This window comes from Silurus meridionalis, chromosome 7, assembly GCF_014805685.1.
Source record: "Silurus meridionalis isolate SWU-2019-XX chromosome 7, ASM1480568v1, whole genome shotgun sequence".
NCBI classification, from domain to species: Eukaryota; Metazoa; Chordata; class Actinopteri; order Siluriformes; family Siluridae; genus Silurus; species Silurus meridionalis.
The window spans coordinates 25,661,202-25,675,676 of NC_060890.1; the positions used below are offsets into that span (position 1 = coordinate 25,661,202).

The 14,475-nt window shown below is 39.3% G+C and overlaps 1 protein-coding gene across 2 annotated transcripts; it reads right to left on the reverse strand.

Moving 5' to 3' along the window:
* Window positions 1–933: 933 nt before the first annotated feature.
* LOC124389020 (transmembrane protein 150A-like) lies at window positions 934–13,503 on the reverse strand. 2 transcript variants are annotated; one of them, XM_046854220.1, is made up of 7 exons: window positions 13,302–13,503; window positions 8,520–8,567; window positions 5,698–5,784; window positions 4,027–4,094; window positions 3,735–3,865; window positions 2,340–2,517; window positions 934–1,409 (listed from the first exon to the last, which is right to left on the reverse strand). In XM_046854220.1, exons 1-7 carry the CDS (start codon window positions 13,364–13,366, stop codon window positions 1,204–1,206), a joined length of 783 nt encoding a protein of 260 aa, XP_046710176.1. In that variant the 5' UTR covers window positions 13,367–13,503; the 3' UTR covers window positions 934–1,203. The 2 variants fall into 2 exon arrangements, with proteins under 2 accessions (XP_046710176.1, XP_046710177.1); XM_046854221.1 differs by lacking the exon at window positions 5,698–5,784.
* Between the last annotated feature and the right edge of the window lie 972 nt (window positions 13,504–14,475).

Consider the following 14,475-nt stretch of genomic DNA (forward strand, 5'->3'; position numbering starts at 1 on the left):
GATAAATAAACAGAAAGACAAGGAATCTTGTGAAGGACAAGACAGATGAAAAGTCGGTACAGTAATGGCAGCTACACAGAAAGACAAACAGATAGACAGGCAGGTAAGCAGAAATAGAGAGAGTCAGGCATGCAAACAGACAGGTGGATCACCAAGCAGACAGACAGAAACACACAGACAGGAACACAAACGAATGACTGATCAGGCAGTCAAACCTACAGACAAACAGACAGATGGACGGGTGAAAGATCAGACAGACAGAAAGACAGACAGAAAGACAGACAGACAGACAGACGGACAGATGGATGACCAGACTAGAAAACCTATAGACAGACAAACCTGTAAAGGACAAGACAGATAAAGAGACACTTAGATAAGGATAAAAGATGCAAACAGACACAAAAAGACAAAGAGGCATGCACATGGACAAACAGGTAGATAGAAAGGTAAATGATCAGATAGACAAACCTATTGACAAATAAACTGAAACACAGACAGATGGCTTTCCAGACAAACATACATGCAGTCAGACATACAGACAGATTGACAGACAGATCAACAGAAAGTCAACCAAGACTGTGAGGGACATAACAGATAAAAAGACAGATAGGCATGTAAACAGACTTGTGGATGAACTAAGAGTTGGACAGAAGGACAGACAGAGAGGCATGTGGATGACCTGAGAAATGGACTGATGGACAGACAGATAGGTGGATCACTAGATGAACAAACATATGGATAGACAGACAGAAGGAAAGAAAGGCAAATCAATGACTAGACAGAAAGACATACAGACAGACAGCAAGTCACAGATGACCAGGCAGATAAATCTCCATTCATCTGTGAATCTTTCCACTAGATATCTGAGGCTTGTTTGTGTGGATTAAAGTGTCTTGAGGACCTTCTGGTTTCAATAAAGGTTCAGCTAATATATATTTTTACACGATTTCATATTTTATTGAAAGGCAGGAAGCAAGTGCAACATGTCTAGCTTTACCAAGAGAGAGATAGAGAGAGAGAGAGAGAGAGAGAGAGAGAGAGAGAGAGAGAGAGGTTAAAAACTGCAGGATGATACATAACATCAAATATATCAAATATCAAGACCCAAGTCTGTGTCCTTCAGGTCTACCAGGAGATCATCTTCACCCAAACTGCACCATCACTTCATCGAGAAATGTCTCAGTCCACTTCCAAACTGAGCCATTAAGCTCTTTCTTGCTTGCTTTCATTCGGAGAAAACCCCTGTCTCTGTCCTCTGTGGATCAGAACCACCAGAGTGTGTGAAGACACCGAGCGGAAGTCCGTGATGAACGTGGCGTAGAAAAGCAGCACAGCGACGACGAAGAGCCACTCGCACACGGCAGCCCAGTGCTGCAGGGTGAAACTGTCCTGCAGGAAGAACGCGCCACCTGGATGCACCAGAGGTCAAGGATTATCCGTAAATTACTGACAGAAGTATTGGGACACCCGGCATTTACAGCCAGACGTCGTTCTTTCGAAAAATGTTCCACAAACCCGGAGGCACACAATTGTTCAGGACGTCTTTGGATGCTGCAGAATGAAATCCCTTACCTTGAACTAGGAGATTCGAACCTGTTCCAGCATGATTATACCCCTGTGCACCATGAAGATCTGCTTTACATGGGTTGGATTGGAAGATCTCCTGCTATAAAGCTCTGACCCTCAACCCTATTGAACATAAGTACTTGGCTTCACTAACACCCTTGTGGCTGAATGAATCTCCACAAAATCTCCAAAAAATCTACTGGAACATCTTCCCAGAAGAGTGAAGTTTATTATTATTTATTATATATAGAGGGTCTACAGAATTTTGGCCGTACAGTGTAGCTATGATCTAAATCTTTATCCAAGAAAATGCAGACTAAAGCAATACTTTATATCAATTTACACTACCACCATTGTCGGGCCCTTGAGCAAGGCCCTTATATGTGACAAGTAAACGCCACTTTTTTTTTTTTTTTACTTTTAGACAATCCATTTATTTATTTACTTATTTATTTATCATGCATATATTTATCTAATTAGTATTATAATACTTTATAGATCCAAAAAGAAATTGAAATTGTAAGGAAGCTGGTCAGCCATGATACAGTGCCCCCTGGAGGACAGATGGTTAAGGGTTTTGCTCAAGGGCCCCAAAAGTGGCAGCTTGGTGATACCGGGGCTTGAATCCCCAACCTTCTGATTTGTAACCCAGAGCCTTAACCACTGAGTTATTCAGTATATGAACAGAATTAAAAATCACATCTTGTCATTTTAAGGGAAAAATGTATTTAAATAAATGTTATAAATCAAGCAATCAAGCTTACAGAGGATACAGAGTAGAAGTGTGATCAGGGCGAGCAGGCTGAGTGTGAGTCGGAGGTGGCTGGTTGGAGAGTGTGTGTGTGTTTTTGCCAGACGGTAAGTGAGGATCGTCTGCACACACACGAATAGTAGACTGGTCGGGAAGGCGAGAAACACTCCCACATAGTGCAGCACCTTAGCAAAGTCCACCTGTAAAACACACACACACACACACACACACACGTACGTTTCAGGATTATTTCTATAATGCCATTACAGTTTTTCTCAGTTTCTTTGGAACATTTCTTAAATCATGCTTTAAAATTTGCAAATCAGTTTGTGCTCAAAATCTCAAAACAACTTGTACAAACAGCAGCACACACTGGATTTCCTGCAAAAGCCTGAACTTTTTCCAAAATCCTCAGTTCATTTGGAAAAAAAAAAGTATTTGTGTCAATGAACATCTCATCGCTATCAGAATAACAAGTCCTTTTAACACGATCGTCAAAATATTCAGTGCTCATACTGTATGGCGCACGGGTTCAGTGTTTCCTGACGTAAACTACGGTTTGGGTTACAATAGTTGTTAAAACACAAAGATGAATTTCTTCTGTTTGGCATTTATGAATTTCAACAGCACAAATGTAAACGTTACTGTATGCAGGATGTTCGATCTTTTACTGCTTCGCTGCCTGTCAACTTTTACCTGTTTTAGAAAACTCGACTAAATTTCATTAGTGGCATTCAAGATTCATCTGCACAAGTCATCAATTCAAGACACATTTACAGATAGAATGTTTAGAAATTTAATCCTGACAGATTCTGACAACTGGTTTAAGCATTTTGCTGACTTATGTACAGTAATGAACTGATGCCGAGATGTTTTGGGGGTTAAGACTATTCAGGTGAGAACCAGTATAATATATTTTGTTTAGCATGACATGAACAATTGATGATGTATGAAACAGCAGACACTCGTACACAATCAATTAAATGAATGTACCAAAGCATTTGCAGTGCGCACAATTAACTACATGATGTGGAGAATTTCAAGCAGATGACCAGACAAATATATGACCAAACAGACAGACAGACGGATGACCAGACATACAGACAAACAGACATATAGACAGACAGGTGTATGACCAGACTGACAGACAGGAAGATGACCAGACATACAGACAAACAGACCCACTACAAAGATAAAGACAGACGAATCTCAAGAAAGACAGACACCAGACAAGTGTCTCATCAGACAGATTGCAGCTCATAGATGACCAGACAGATTAAACAGACAGATAGACAGACACATCAAAAGACAGAAACACATTGTTACACATATCAGTGAAATTCTAAAAGGTTAAACTCATAGTGTTTCCACAGCCACAGTGAGAAAATAGTCGAATGTCCCTCTGAGGCTTCTGTACCTGAAAGTTTCCCACTAAGCTGAGTCCTGCAGCACAAAGCCAGCCAGAGCAGAGCCCCATCAAGTTCAACATAGTGTTCTGCTTCTGCTGCTCCATCACCTGGGCATAGCGGAGCAGACCAATCAGCATCACTGGAACACACACACACACACACACACACACACACACACACACACACACACGTATTAACAAACCTGAATCGGCATAAATTGCTGCATTGAGCTGCTGCAGGTGTTCCTAATAAAGTGGACAGTGAGTGTCTGTTTGGATGGAAATTGAATGTTTCACTCACTCATGAACGATCCAACGCTGCAGAGGAGACTGAACCAACAACTCTCTGGAGGCATCACACCACATTTACTGTACAGAGAGAATGTACAATTATTAGAAGCCTGAAATTTATAGAAGACGACTGAAAAAAGTTTGGAGACTAGTTTTGTAACACACCAACAGATGGCAGCACGAAGCTGCACGTACAGTTACAGAGCGCACCGACCGACAAAAGATATCATCCTGTGTACATCAGGAGCTGGGGGTATTCTCACCATGTGTGTTACCACGTCTGTGATTTCAACAAACGTTAAATTGTGCATGAAACTGGGCAAATCTGCCACAGAGACGTCTGACATACATCGATACGCCAACAAGTCTTTAGAGGTGTTTTGAGCGGCACGCACGCTTCTAGAGCGGAAGAATATCACTTGAAGACGACCAGAGATTAGGAAGACCTTCGGTGAGACCTTCAACCCCAAAAACCTTTCGGAAACTTGTGCATGATGATCGCCGGAGATCGGTAGGTTTGTCATACAATCCAGTCCAGACAATCGTCACGTGTGATTTGAAAGTGTGCCGTGTTGCTGTGAGATTCGTCCCCGGGCTGCTGACCCAGGAGCAGAAGGAACACCACAAGTCTGCCGAAAACTGTGTTCGTGGACGAGCCGTCCTTCATGCCGTTACTGGTGCTGAAACTTGGGTATACGAGTATAACCCTTAGTGGAAGAGTCCATCATTTCCTCGACCGAAAAAGGTGAGGCAGGTCTACAGCTCCAACAAGTGCATTCTCATCGTCTTTTTCCACTTTTGCAGCATTGTGCAGGGAGTCTTTGTCCCCAGGGGCCACAACATCAATAGCGGGTTCTACTGCCAGGGTTAAAGGAGTCTGAGGTAGTTTTGATACCATTTCATAAATACACTATATATATTGCCAAAAGTATTGGGTCACCTGACCTTTCCTGCTATATGTGTAATTTTCCAAACTGATACCACAAATCTGGAGGCACTCAATTGTACAGGACGTCTTAAGATGCGCTCTAATAACATTTTGCATCCACTTGAACTTGAAAACCCAAACCTGTTCCAGCATGGCAATGCCCCTGTGCACAAAGTGAGCTTCTCAAAGATATGGTTTAAATGCTTTAGCCTGCTATAAAGCTCTGATCTCATCCCTACTGAACACCTTTGGGATGAATGTGAACGCTGACTGCACCCTAGGTCTCCTCACCTACATCAGTACCTGCCTTTCATAACAACCTTGTGGCTGATGAACACAAATATCCATAAGCACACAACAAAATCTAGAGGAACATCTTTCCAGAAGAGTGGAGGGAATTAGAAGAGCAAATTGGGACTAAATGTGGAATGTGATGCTCAAAAATCACATACCGTATTTATGATCAGGTGTCCCAATACTTTTGAAAATATAGTGTATGTGTCTAAAGCAATCCTGGAAAATGTTCTTCTCTGACATCCCAAAGAAACTTCAAATCCTGTCCAACCAAAGAACATTGGACCACATCTACACCCTCCACAAGATCATTAACAAACTTGGATTTTAAAACAATACCAAGATCTTTCCCTGTTTTTGTAGATTTTTAAAAATAAAGTCTTTTGACTCAATCTGGCATGAAGGATAATCTAATGGTTAGGTGTCCACATACTTTTGGGTGTATTTAGTATTTGTCACCTGATAAGAGGGACGTTATCCAGAGTGCAGCAGGGAAACTGTCCGTTCTGCATCGCCAGAGGTTCCTCACAGGATGAGTTATATTCCTGTACATATCACACACACACACACACACACACACACACACACACACACACACACACACACACACACACACACACACACACACACACACACATCCATATTTGTCTTTGAGGTTCGATTCTCCAAATATCAGTTTTAAAAATGAAATCAGTGCTCTAAAAATGACAACATTTCGAAAAATTAGATATATATATATATACAGTACAGACCAAACGTTTGGACACACCTTCTCATTTAAAGAGTTTTCTTTATTTTCATGACTATGAAAATTGTAGAGTCACACTGAAGGCATCAAGGGCTATTTGACCAAGAAGGAGAGTGATGTGGTGCTGCACCAGATGACCTGGCCTCCACAGTCACCGGACCTGAACCCAATCGAGATGGTTTAGGGGTGAGCTGGACCGCAGAGTGAAGGCAAAAGGGCCAACAAGTGCCAAGCATCTCTCGGGGAACTCCTTCAAGACTGTTGGAAGACCATTTCAGGTGACTACCTCTTGAAGCTCATCAAGAGAATGCCAAGAGTGTGCAAAGCAGTAATCAAAGCAAAAGGTGGCTACTTTGAAGAACCTAGAATATGACATTTTTCAGTTGTTTCACACTTTTTGTTATGTATATAATTCCATATATAATTCCACATGTGTTAATTCATAGTTTTGATGCCTTCAGTGTGAATCTACAATTTTCATAGTCATGAAAATAAAGAAAACTCTTTGAATGAGAAGGTGTGTTTAAACTTTTGGTCTGTACTGTATATATAAATAATCTAATCATTGGACAAATTTCTACATTTTTGCTAAAGAAGAAGCATTTAACTGACTCAGCTCATCACAGAAATGATCACAAACCCTGGAATGTGACATTTTGCCCCAGACACATTGCACTGCTTGCCCCATGTCTCCTGATCAATATTCATTATTGATGACTGATAGATAGTTGGTTACTTGTTGGTTGGTTGTTTTTTTAACAGGATTTTCTTATATTTGGAGACTCTGTTTACAAGAAAGTACTTTTTTTAATCTACGTTTCCACACGATCACCTTAAAAATAGTCTCCTTCCACAGCAACACAGCGCCACCCAGTGTTCTTCTAAAAAGTGTCCTGGAAGTCTTCTCTTTGAAGCGGGTCTTCTCTGCAATTTGAGCTGGATCTCTAGTGTCAAAACGGTGACCTTTGAGCCAGATCTTTATCTTCAGGTAAAGGGCAATCTCGGCCAGAGTCAAAACTCACGTGTGAACTTGTTATCCATGATGAAATCGCAGACGTGGTACTTGTCATGATGGTGAGAATAGCCCCAGCTCCCGATGTACAAACAATGAAGTCTTTTGGCAGACTGACTTCTAAAGGTCGGCGCTCCCTGTGACTGTACATGCAGCCTTGTGCTGCCATCTGTTGCCGTGTTACAAAACTAGTCTCGAAACTTTTTAATACAACCTCGTTAGGTCATTATTTTTGTTGCCTTCACGTTTAAGCCTCAGAATTTCTGCCCTCTGACTAGAAAAACAAAAAAAAGGTGCCTGGCAATATGAGCAATTAAATTAGCATGCTATTAAAGCTACCGAACTAGCCGCTAGTTTACAAGCGACGCAAAATGTAGCACAACTGTGTATGGTGATTTTTAAACAAAGCCACATGCTCTTTTGAGCAAATTATAGGACGCAAATTGCACCGAACATGCAAAGAAAAAAAAAACAAGATGAATCAACATTCAGTTGAAACAAGAAAAGTGTGTGTTTTATTCAACTGGATTTTAATCGTAGTGGTGCAGTGGCTCATACTTCATCTTATGTTCCTGTAAAAAGTGTTAGATAGTAAACATGGACGGACCAAAAGTGACCTTCATCACCTGACTAGGTCCTAGAGTGTGTCCGGTTTGTCGATTAAATAGATTTTTTTTAAATATGTTTGCTCATAATTAGCACACTTCATGTCCACACATCTGTCCTGCTCTTATCATCACTGGGTCACATCAAAAAACTGGACAGCGGTCCTGTGTGACAGGTCAAAGGTTTGTAAGTGCCGTCACTACTCATTTTATTTACAAATACTGCCTGAAAATCCACAGAGATTTTTCAGAACACAACAGTTACTCAGAGTGGTGCAACAAACAAAAAACATCCTGTGTTCATAAATGTGTTCAAGCTGGAACATCTCATCAGGTTAATGACAGAGAGCTCAGAGGAGAATGGCAAAGACAGAAAGTCCATAGTTACACTTTACAACCATGGAAACACTGCTCTACAAGTATACACTACAGTGCCAAAAGTATTGGGACACCCGACTTTTCCAGCCATACAGTATGTGGTTGTATAGGTTGGATGTATCATGATGTAATTTTCCCTTCACTTGAACTTGGGGATCCAAATATGAATGAATGTGAACGTTGATGGTACCCCAGGCCTCCTCACCTTCTCACCTACATCACTACCTGATTTTACTAACACATTTGTGCCTTAATTTGCACAAATCTCCACAAAATCTAGTGGAACATCTTCCCAAAAAAGTGAAGCTTATTATAACAGGAACTAGGGACTAAATGTGGAACTGGGGACTTAATGTGGAATGGGATGTTCAAAACGAAGCACATAATCTTATTTGGAATGGAATTACACAGAATAACCCTTTAAATGTCTCCCTTCATACAATGTACACGTACTGTACAACCCATAATAGTCACAGTTTTGTTTTAAATCCTAGACAAACATGCTGGGAGAAAGTGAGTTGTGTTAATGTAACATTACCAGTTGGTTATAGGGCACACGTGATGGTTATGCACTGCCATGGCATATCTGTGAAGGAAAAAAAAGAAAGAAAGAAATCTATGACCATTGTATTTAAGTTCAAGGTGCTTCCATTTAGATGAATACATCATCCCTGACTTCCTTCAAGTGTCGGCAGTCCTGTGGCAGCAGCATGATGCATTAAATCATCATGAAGATATAAATCAAGGGCTTTAGGTCAAACATCAGAATGAAGAATGAGTGTAATCTCTGTGTATGTAAACATGGTATATGGTTGTTGGACCAGATGGGCTGGTTGGAGTTTTTCATAAACAGCTGATCTCCTGAGATTTTTCAGACACAACAGTAACACTGAATGGTGCAAAAAACAAAAACATCCTGAAAATTGCTGAAACACCATGCTGATGGAAGAGAGAGACCAGAGGAGAATGACCAGGCTGGTCTGAACTGACAGGAAGTTTATAGTGATTTAGCAGAAAAGCATCTCAAGAGACACGTTACAACATTTGGAAGAGTCTGTAATAACAGCAATTGTATATCTATATAGATATAGATAATAGATTGATTATATCATTATATCTTCTCTTCTTTTTCTTCTTCTCTCTCTTTCTCTCTCTCTCTCTCTGTCGAATTATCCATACTCCTGAGTTACCAGTGACCAGTGTTTCTGTCCCTTTCTTCTCTTCAGATCTGCCTGATAGACCCTGATGCCCTACCTCTTCAACTGGAGACCACTCTGTGTGAGGATGGTTCCACACTCACAGCCTCAAGATCTGTGAAGTTACTTAGCATCTCAAGAACCTTTAGGATGGATTTGGGCTGTAATTTATATCAACATCCTACTACAATAGATCAGGACTACAGTTTGCATGAATAGTCCTGCATTTCAGCACTGATCACTGAACAGCACCTCGATAATGATCTAACTGTAATGAATGGACATTCGATGATTAGGATGAAGTTCCATTTAGTGTCTGGTTCCTCTCAAGGTTTCTTCTTAATGATGTCTCAGGGAGTTTTTCTTCGCCACTGATTCGCTCAGTAGGGACAAACTTACAATTACAAGGAACAAAATTGACATTCTTTTACAAACTTTATAACTGCTTTATCTTGTAAAGCTGCCTTAAGACAATGTCCATTGTTAAATGTTCTCTACAAATAAAAATGAAATTAAAATATCATTTATGAAATACCCCCTGGCAGCTCCCACCTGGCTTTTGGATTAACAAAGTATTTTGTCCCACAGAATTATCATTCACTCACTCAGTGTTTTTTGTTTTCTGCACCATCCTGTTTGAACTCTAACGACTCTAAAATCCCCAGCAGGAGATTAGCTGTTTCTGGAAAAAACAGCCTATCTGGAATTAAAAACCATGCTACAGTTAAAGTTACAGAGATCAGACTTTTACTTTATTCTGATATCTGATATCTCTATAATAGTACATAACTGGCTGATTAGATAACACTGTGGAAGATGTACTAATAGAAAACTGAAGTACAATAATAATATGAAAAATAAATTAAAAAAGATCCAAGATGGCACCCTCTGTAACCAGGTGGTAAAGTTTTGTTTATGTTTTATGATGGCAGGAAGGTCCTACTCTGTCCTGAACCACATCATATTATTAAAACTCAATTCTTTTCTTAAAGCCACTGTGTCTTACACGAGAAACTGGTAGCTCCGTGGTTAAGATGTTGGACTTCTGATCACTGGACTGATGGACTTGTGAGATCAAAGCTTCAGCACCACCAAGCTGCCATTGCTGCGCTCTTCGGCAAGGCCCTTGTTTTGCATATCCTAGCGATGTTAAGGAGCAGGGTTTAGAGCACAAAGTCGGCCATGATACAGTGCCCCCTGGAGCACAGAGGGTTAAGGGCCTTGCTCAACAGTGGCAGCTTGGTTGGAACTGCTACGGAGGATATAACAATCATCTATTAACACTTTGACTTTGACATAAAAAAGGTGATGTCCTTTTTGATGTCAGAAATACAATTTCTGAAAATGGATGAAATACCGAGAAACAAACAGACACTAATACTTTTGCATGGAATCCATTGTGTTGTGCTGTTTGTACACATTGTTTTGAAAAATTGCACTTATTGGTTTGCAAATATTAAGGATGATTCGATACCATAATATAGAGAGAAAATAACGAAAGCGGGATAAAGTCTAAGAGCAATACAAACAGAGAAGCATAAAACTGTGGAAATCCAGTCAAACATTAAAAAATATATAAATAAAACAGTAGAGATTGAGAGAAATGTGTCTGTCTTTGGGCAATAAGTGAGAGATCTTTCTGGCCTTCATACAAATAAGAAGGTTGTAAGATTAAATAGTAACTCAGATAAAAGTGGGTTGGAGATTTAATGTACTCCACTTTTCCCATCTAAGATTTCAGGATAAATGACATCTACAACAATGGCATGATGAACTTTCTGACCTTTTACACAGAATAAATTAATTAATTAATTTAGGTAGTATTCATTTCTACCTAAAGTGAACAATTTACTTTTTACATATGTTGTTAAAAAAAAAAAGAATTAAATCCCCCCATATTATAAAATTAAGAGTAAATTTATTTACACAAATGTACAATCACTTTTATAATTTGGGGGCGTGGCTGTGTTCAGAAAGAACCAATCATATTTACTTTCATGTTATAACGACAATTCCACAAAACGTAAATAAAAACCGAATGCTAGGATTTTTACATTTCATAGTCCCATATTTCATTTACAATAGAAAACATATCAACTGTGAAAACTGAGAAAATGTTCAAATAAATAATTAAAAAGGCATTTTTTTATTTGAAGGCTACAACATGTCTCAAAAAGTTTGTGACAGGGTGAAACACAAGAGCGGAAAAGTGAGTGTTACTAAAATAAAACAGTTGGAGAAACAAGTTTTTACTAAAAAGGTTAATTTACAACAGGTCAGTTAGATGATTGAGGAGAAATATTGTATATTAGAGGGGCGGCGTCGCTCAGAAGTAAAGATGGGCAGAGCTTCACAATCAGTGGAAGACTTCCTATTCTTCTTCTTTTGGCTGCTCCCATTAGGGGGCGCCACAGCGGATCATCCGTCTCCATACCCCCTGTCCTCTACATCTGCCTCTTTCACACCAACTACCTGCATGTCTTCCCTCACCACATCCATGAACCTCCTCCTTGATCTTCCTCTGTTCCTCCTTCCTGGTGGCTCCATCCTCAGCATTCTCCTACTGATATACCCCATGTCCCTCCTCTGCACATGTCCAAACCATCTCAATCTCACCTCCCTCACCTTGTCTCCAAAACGTCCAACATGCACTGTTCCTCTAATCAGTGGAAGACTGTGCCTACAAATTGTGAAACAATTTCAGAATAATGAATTTGGAATACTTAAGTACATTTAAAGGCAAAAACTGTTGTACTATTATTTAAGTTTATTTCTATTATTTCTATTTATGTTCTACTGTGAATAAAATATGGGTTATTGTTTTATTCAAATTCAAATTTCTCCCAACATTTTTTTATTTTAGATGTTTTTTATTTAAAATGTATTAACACTAGAACATTAAGCTTACGCTCTTGTCCACACAACAGCACTCTGTAGTGTATTTCCTTGCATGTAGTGTAACTAGTAAACATTATTTTCTCCACATTGCCACATTTTAATGCCCTACACTGCATTTTAATCCTATCTGATTTGAAAAACAACCTTTGAGGCACTTTATCCCACTTTCTCTAGGATGTCTTCCGACAAGGCAAACTCAAGAAAAACACACATAACCAGGTGCTATTTTGAAAGAGTCTCTAGTATTAGAAATAAAATCACAAGTTTTCTGACATCTACAGGACTAAAATAGAATTAAATATTTCTAAACTATATGGACAAAAGGATTGGAACACCTGACTTTTCCAACCAAATGTGGTTCTTCTCCAAAATGTTGCCACAAAGTTGAAGGCACAAAATTTTATCAGACGTCTTTGGATGCTGCATCATGAAATCTGCACTTCACTCAACTAGGAGACCCAAAACCTGTTCCAGCATTACCATTCCCCAGCTCCATGAAGATCTGCTTTCCATAGGTTGGAGTTGGAGCCAAAGCTATTTTATTTCAATGTCAACTCAATTTTATTTGTATAGCATGTTTAACAGTGGACGTTGTCCCAAAGTAGCTTTACAGAAATAAATTGATTATAAATATACATTTTTAATTTATAAAGTTAGTTTATCCCTAACGAGTGAGCCAGTGGTGACAGTGGCAAGAAAGAACCCTATAAGATGTTATGAGGAAGAATGACAAACTGTTCACACTGTTCATGGAAATCACAGCCCCAAGCCAAATCCATCTTCATGGTTCTAGAGTTTAACCCTCCACAGTATATAATGAATTTAGGCTCAGCAGCACCAAATGATCTCCAATGTTGAACACTTTTGAGATGAATTAGAATCCTGACTGAACCCCAGGCCTCCTCACCTTCTCACCTACATCACTAAATTTACTAACACCCTTGTGTCTGAATGAATCTTCACAAATCTCCACAAAATCTAGTGGAACATCATCTCAGAAGAGTGAAGCTTATTATGACAGCACATGGGGACTAAATGTGATGTTCAAAAATTTGAATGCAAATACACACACATGCAAATTGAATACAAATACTTGTTCGATTTTATCATCATTGTAGAAAGCCCTGATCTCCGTATTCTTCATAATGGCAGAATAAAATTCTGGTACAAATGTAGCATGTTCTACTGTGTATGGTCGTGTGTGATATTCTGACTGAAAAACTCACACAATCCACGCTCCTGAGATAGTACAGAGAGACATCGTGACAGGTAAAAGCACCCAAAGCGACATTGTTTCATCTCAGAATGAAGCTTCAACTCTGCAGGTATTTTCCGTCTGCCGATCTCAGCATGGCGATCGCGTCAATGAAAATAAAACACCATCCACGTGCGGATGTTTCTTTCAGAGTGCGTTCCGGTTCCTCTGGTAAAAAAAAAAGATTTTCCTCTGTGTTTTACTTTTACAGGTTATACACTGCAGTAAAGCCGTTCCTTCAGAGCATCAGGTTTCAAACAGAACTAGTTTACTAATTACTTTAATCAATGTTAATGTTTGGACTTGTAATCAGTTTACAGAAGCAAAAGTCCAACTAGGATCAAAAGAGCAGACGAAGAAGAAAAAGAAGAAGAAGAAGTGCAGCTTTCAGTCAATAATCCAGACAAGTTGAGTGTCAGGGTCGATTAATCATACTCTGGTGTTTCCACACTCAGCTTTCCAAGAGATAATAATATCATAATGTCACAGGGGATATCCAGAGGGTGGAGTGCACAGGTCCACAAAAATCTGTGGTTATTTCATAGTCTTTATACAGTATCAGGCCAACACTAGTACAAGCCCAATTCCCAAAAAGTTGGAACTCCTTGTAAAATGTAAATAAAGACAGACTGCAATGATTTGCAAATTTCATAAATCCAACATTTTATTCACAAAAGAACATAGAAAACATATCAAATGTATTATCATTGTCATTTTAAATTTGACAGCCGCAACACGTCTCAGTTGAGACAGAGGCAACAAAAGTCTAAAAAATGTTGTGTTATTAAAAATAAACAGTTGGAGAAACATTTTTTGAACTAATGGGGTTACATGACAGCAGCTCAGTAAGATGATTGGATATAAATATTGTATCTTAGAGAGGCGGAGTCTCTCAGAAGTAAAGATGGGTGGAGCTTCACCAATCTGTCAGAGAAAACATCTCAACATTTACAGTACATTATATCATCAAAAGTGTCAAAGAAATCTCTGTGGACAAGGGTGAAAATCAATACCATGGACAAGGGTGAAAATCAATACCATGGACAAGGGTGAAAATCAATACTGGATGGGCGTAATCTTCAGACTTCATGATTCTGTAATGGAAATTACTGCATTGGCTCATTAACACCTCCAGAAATCATTGT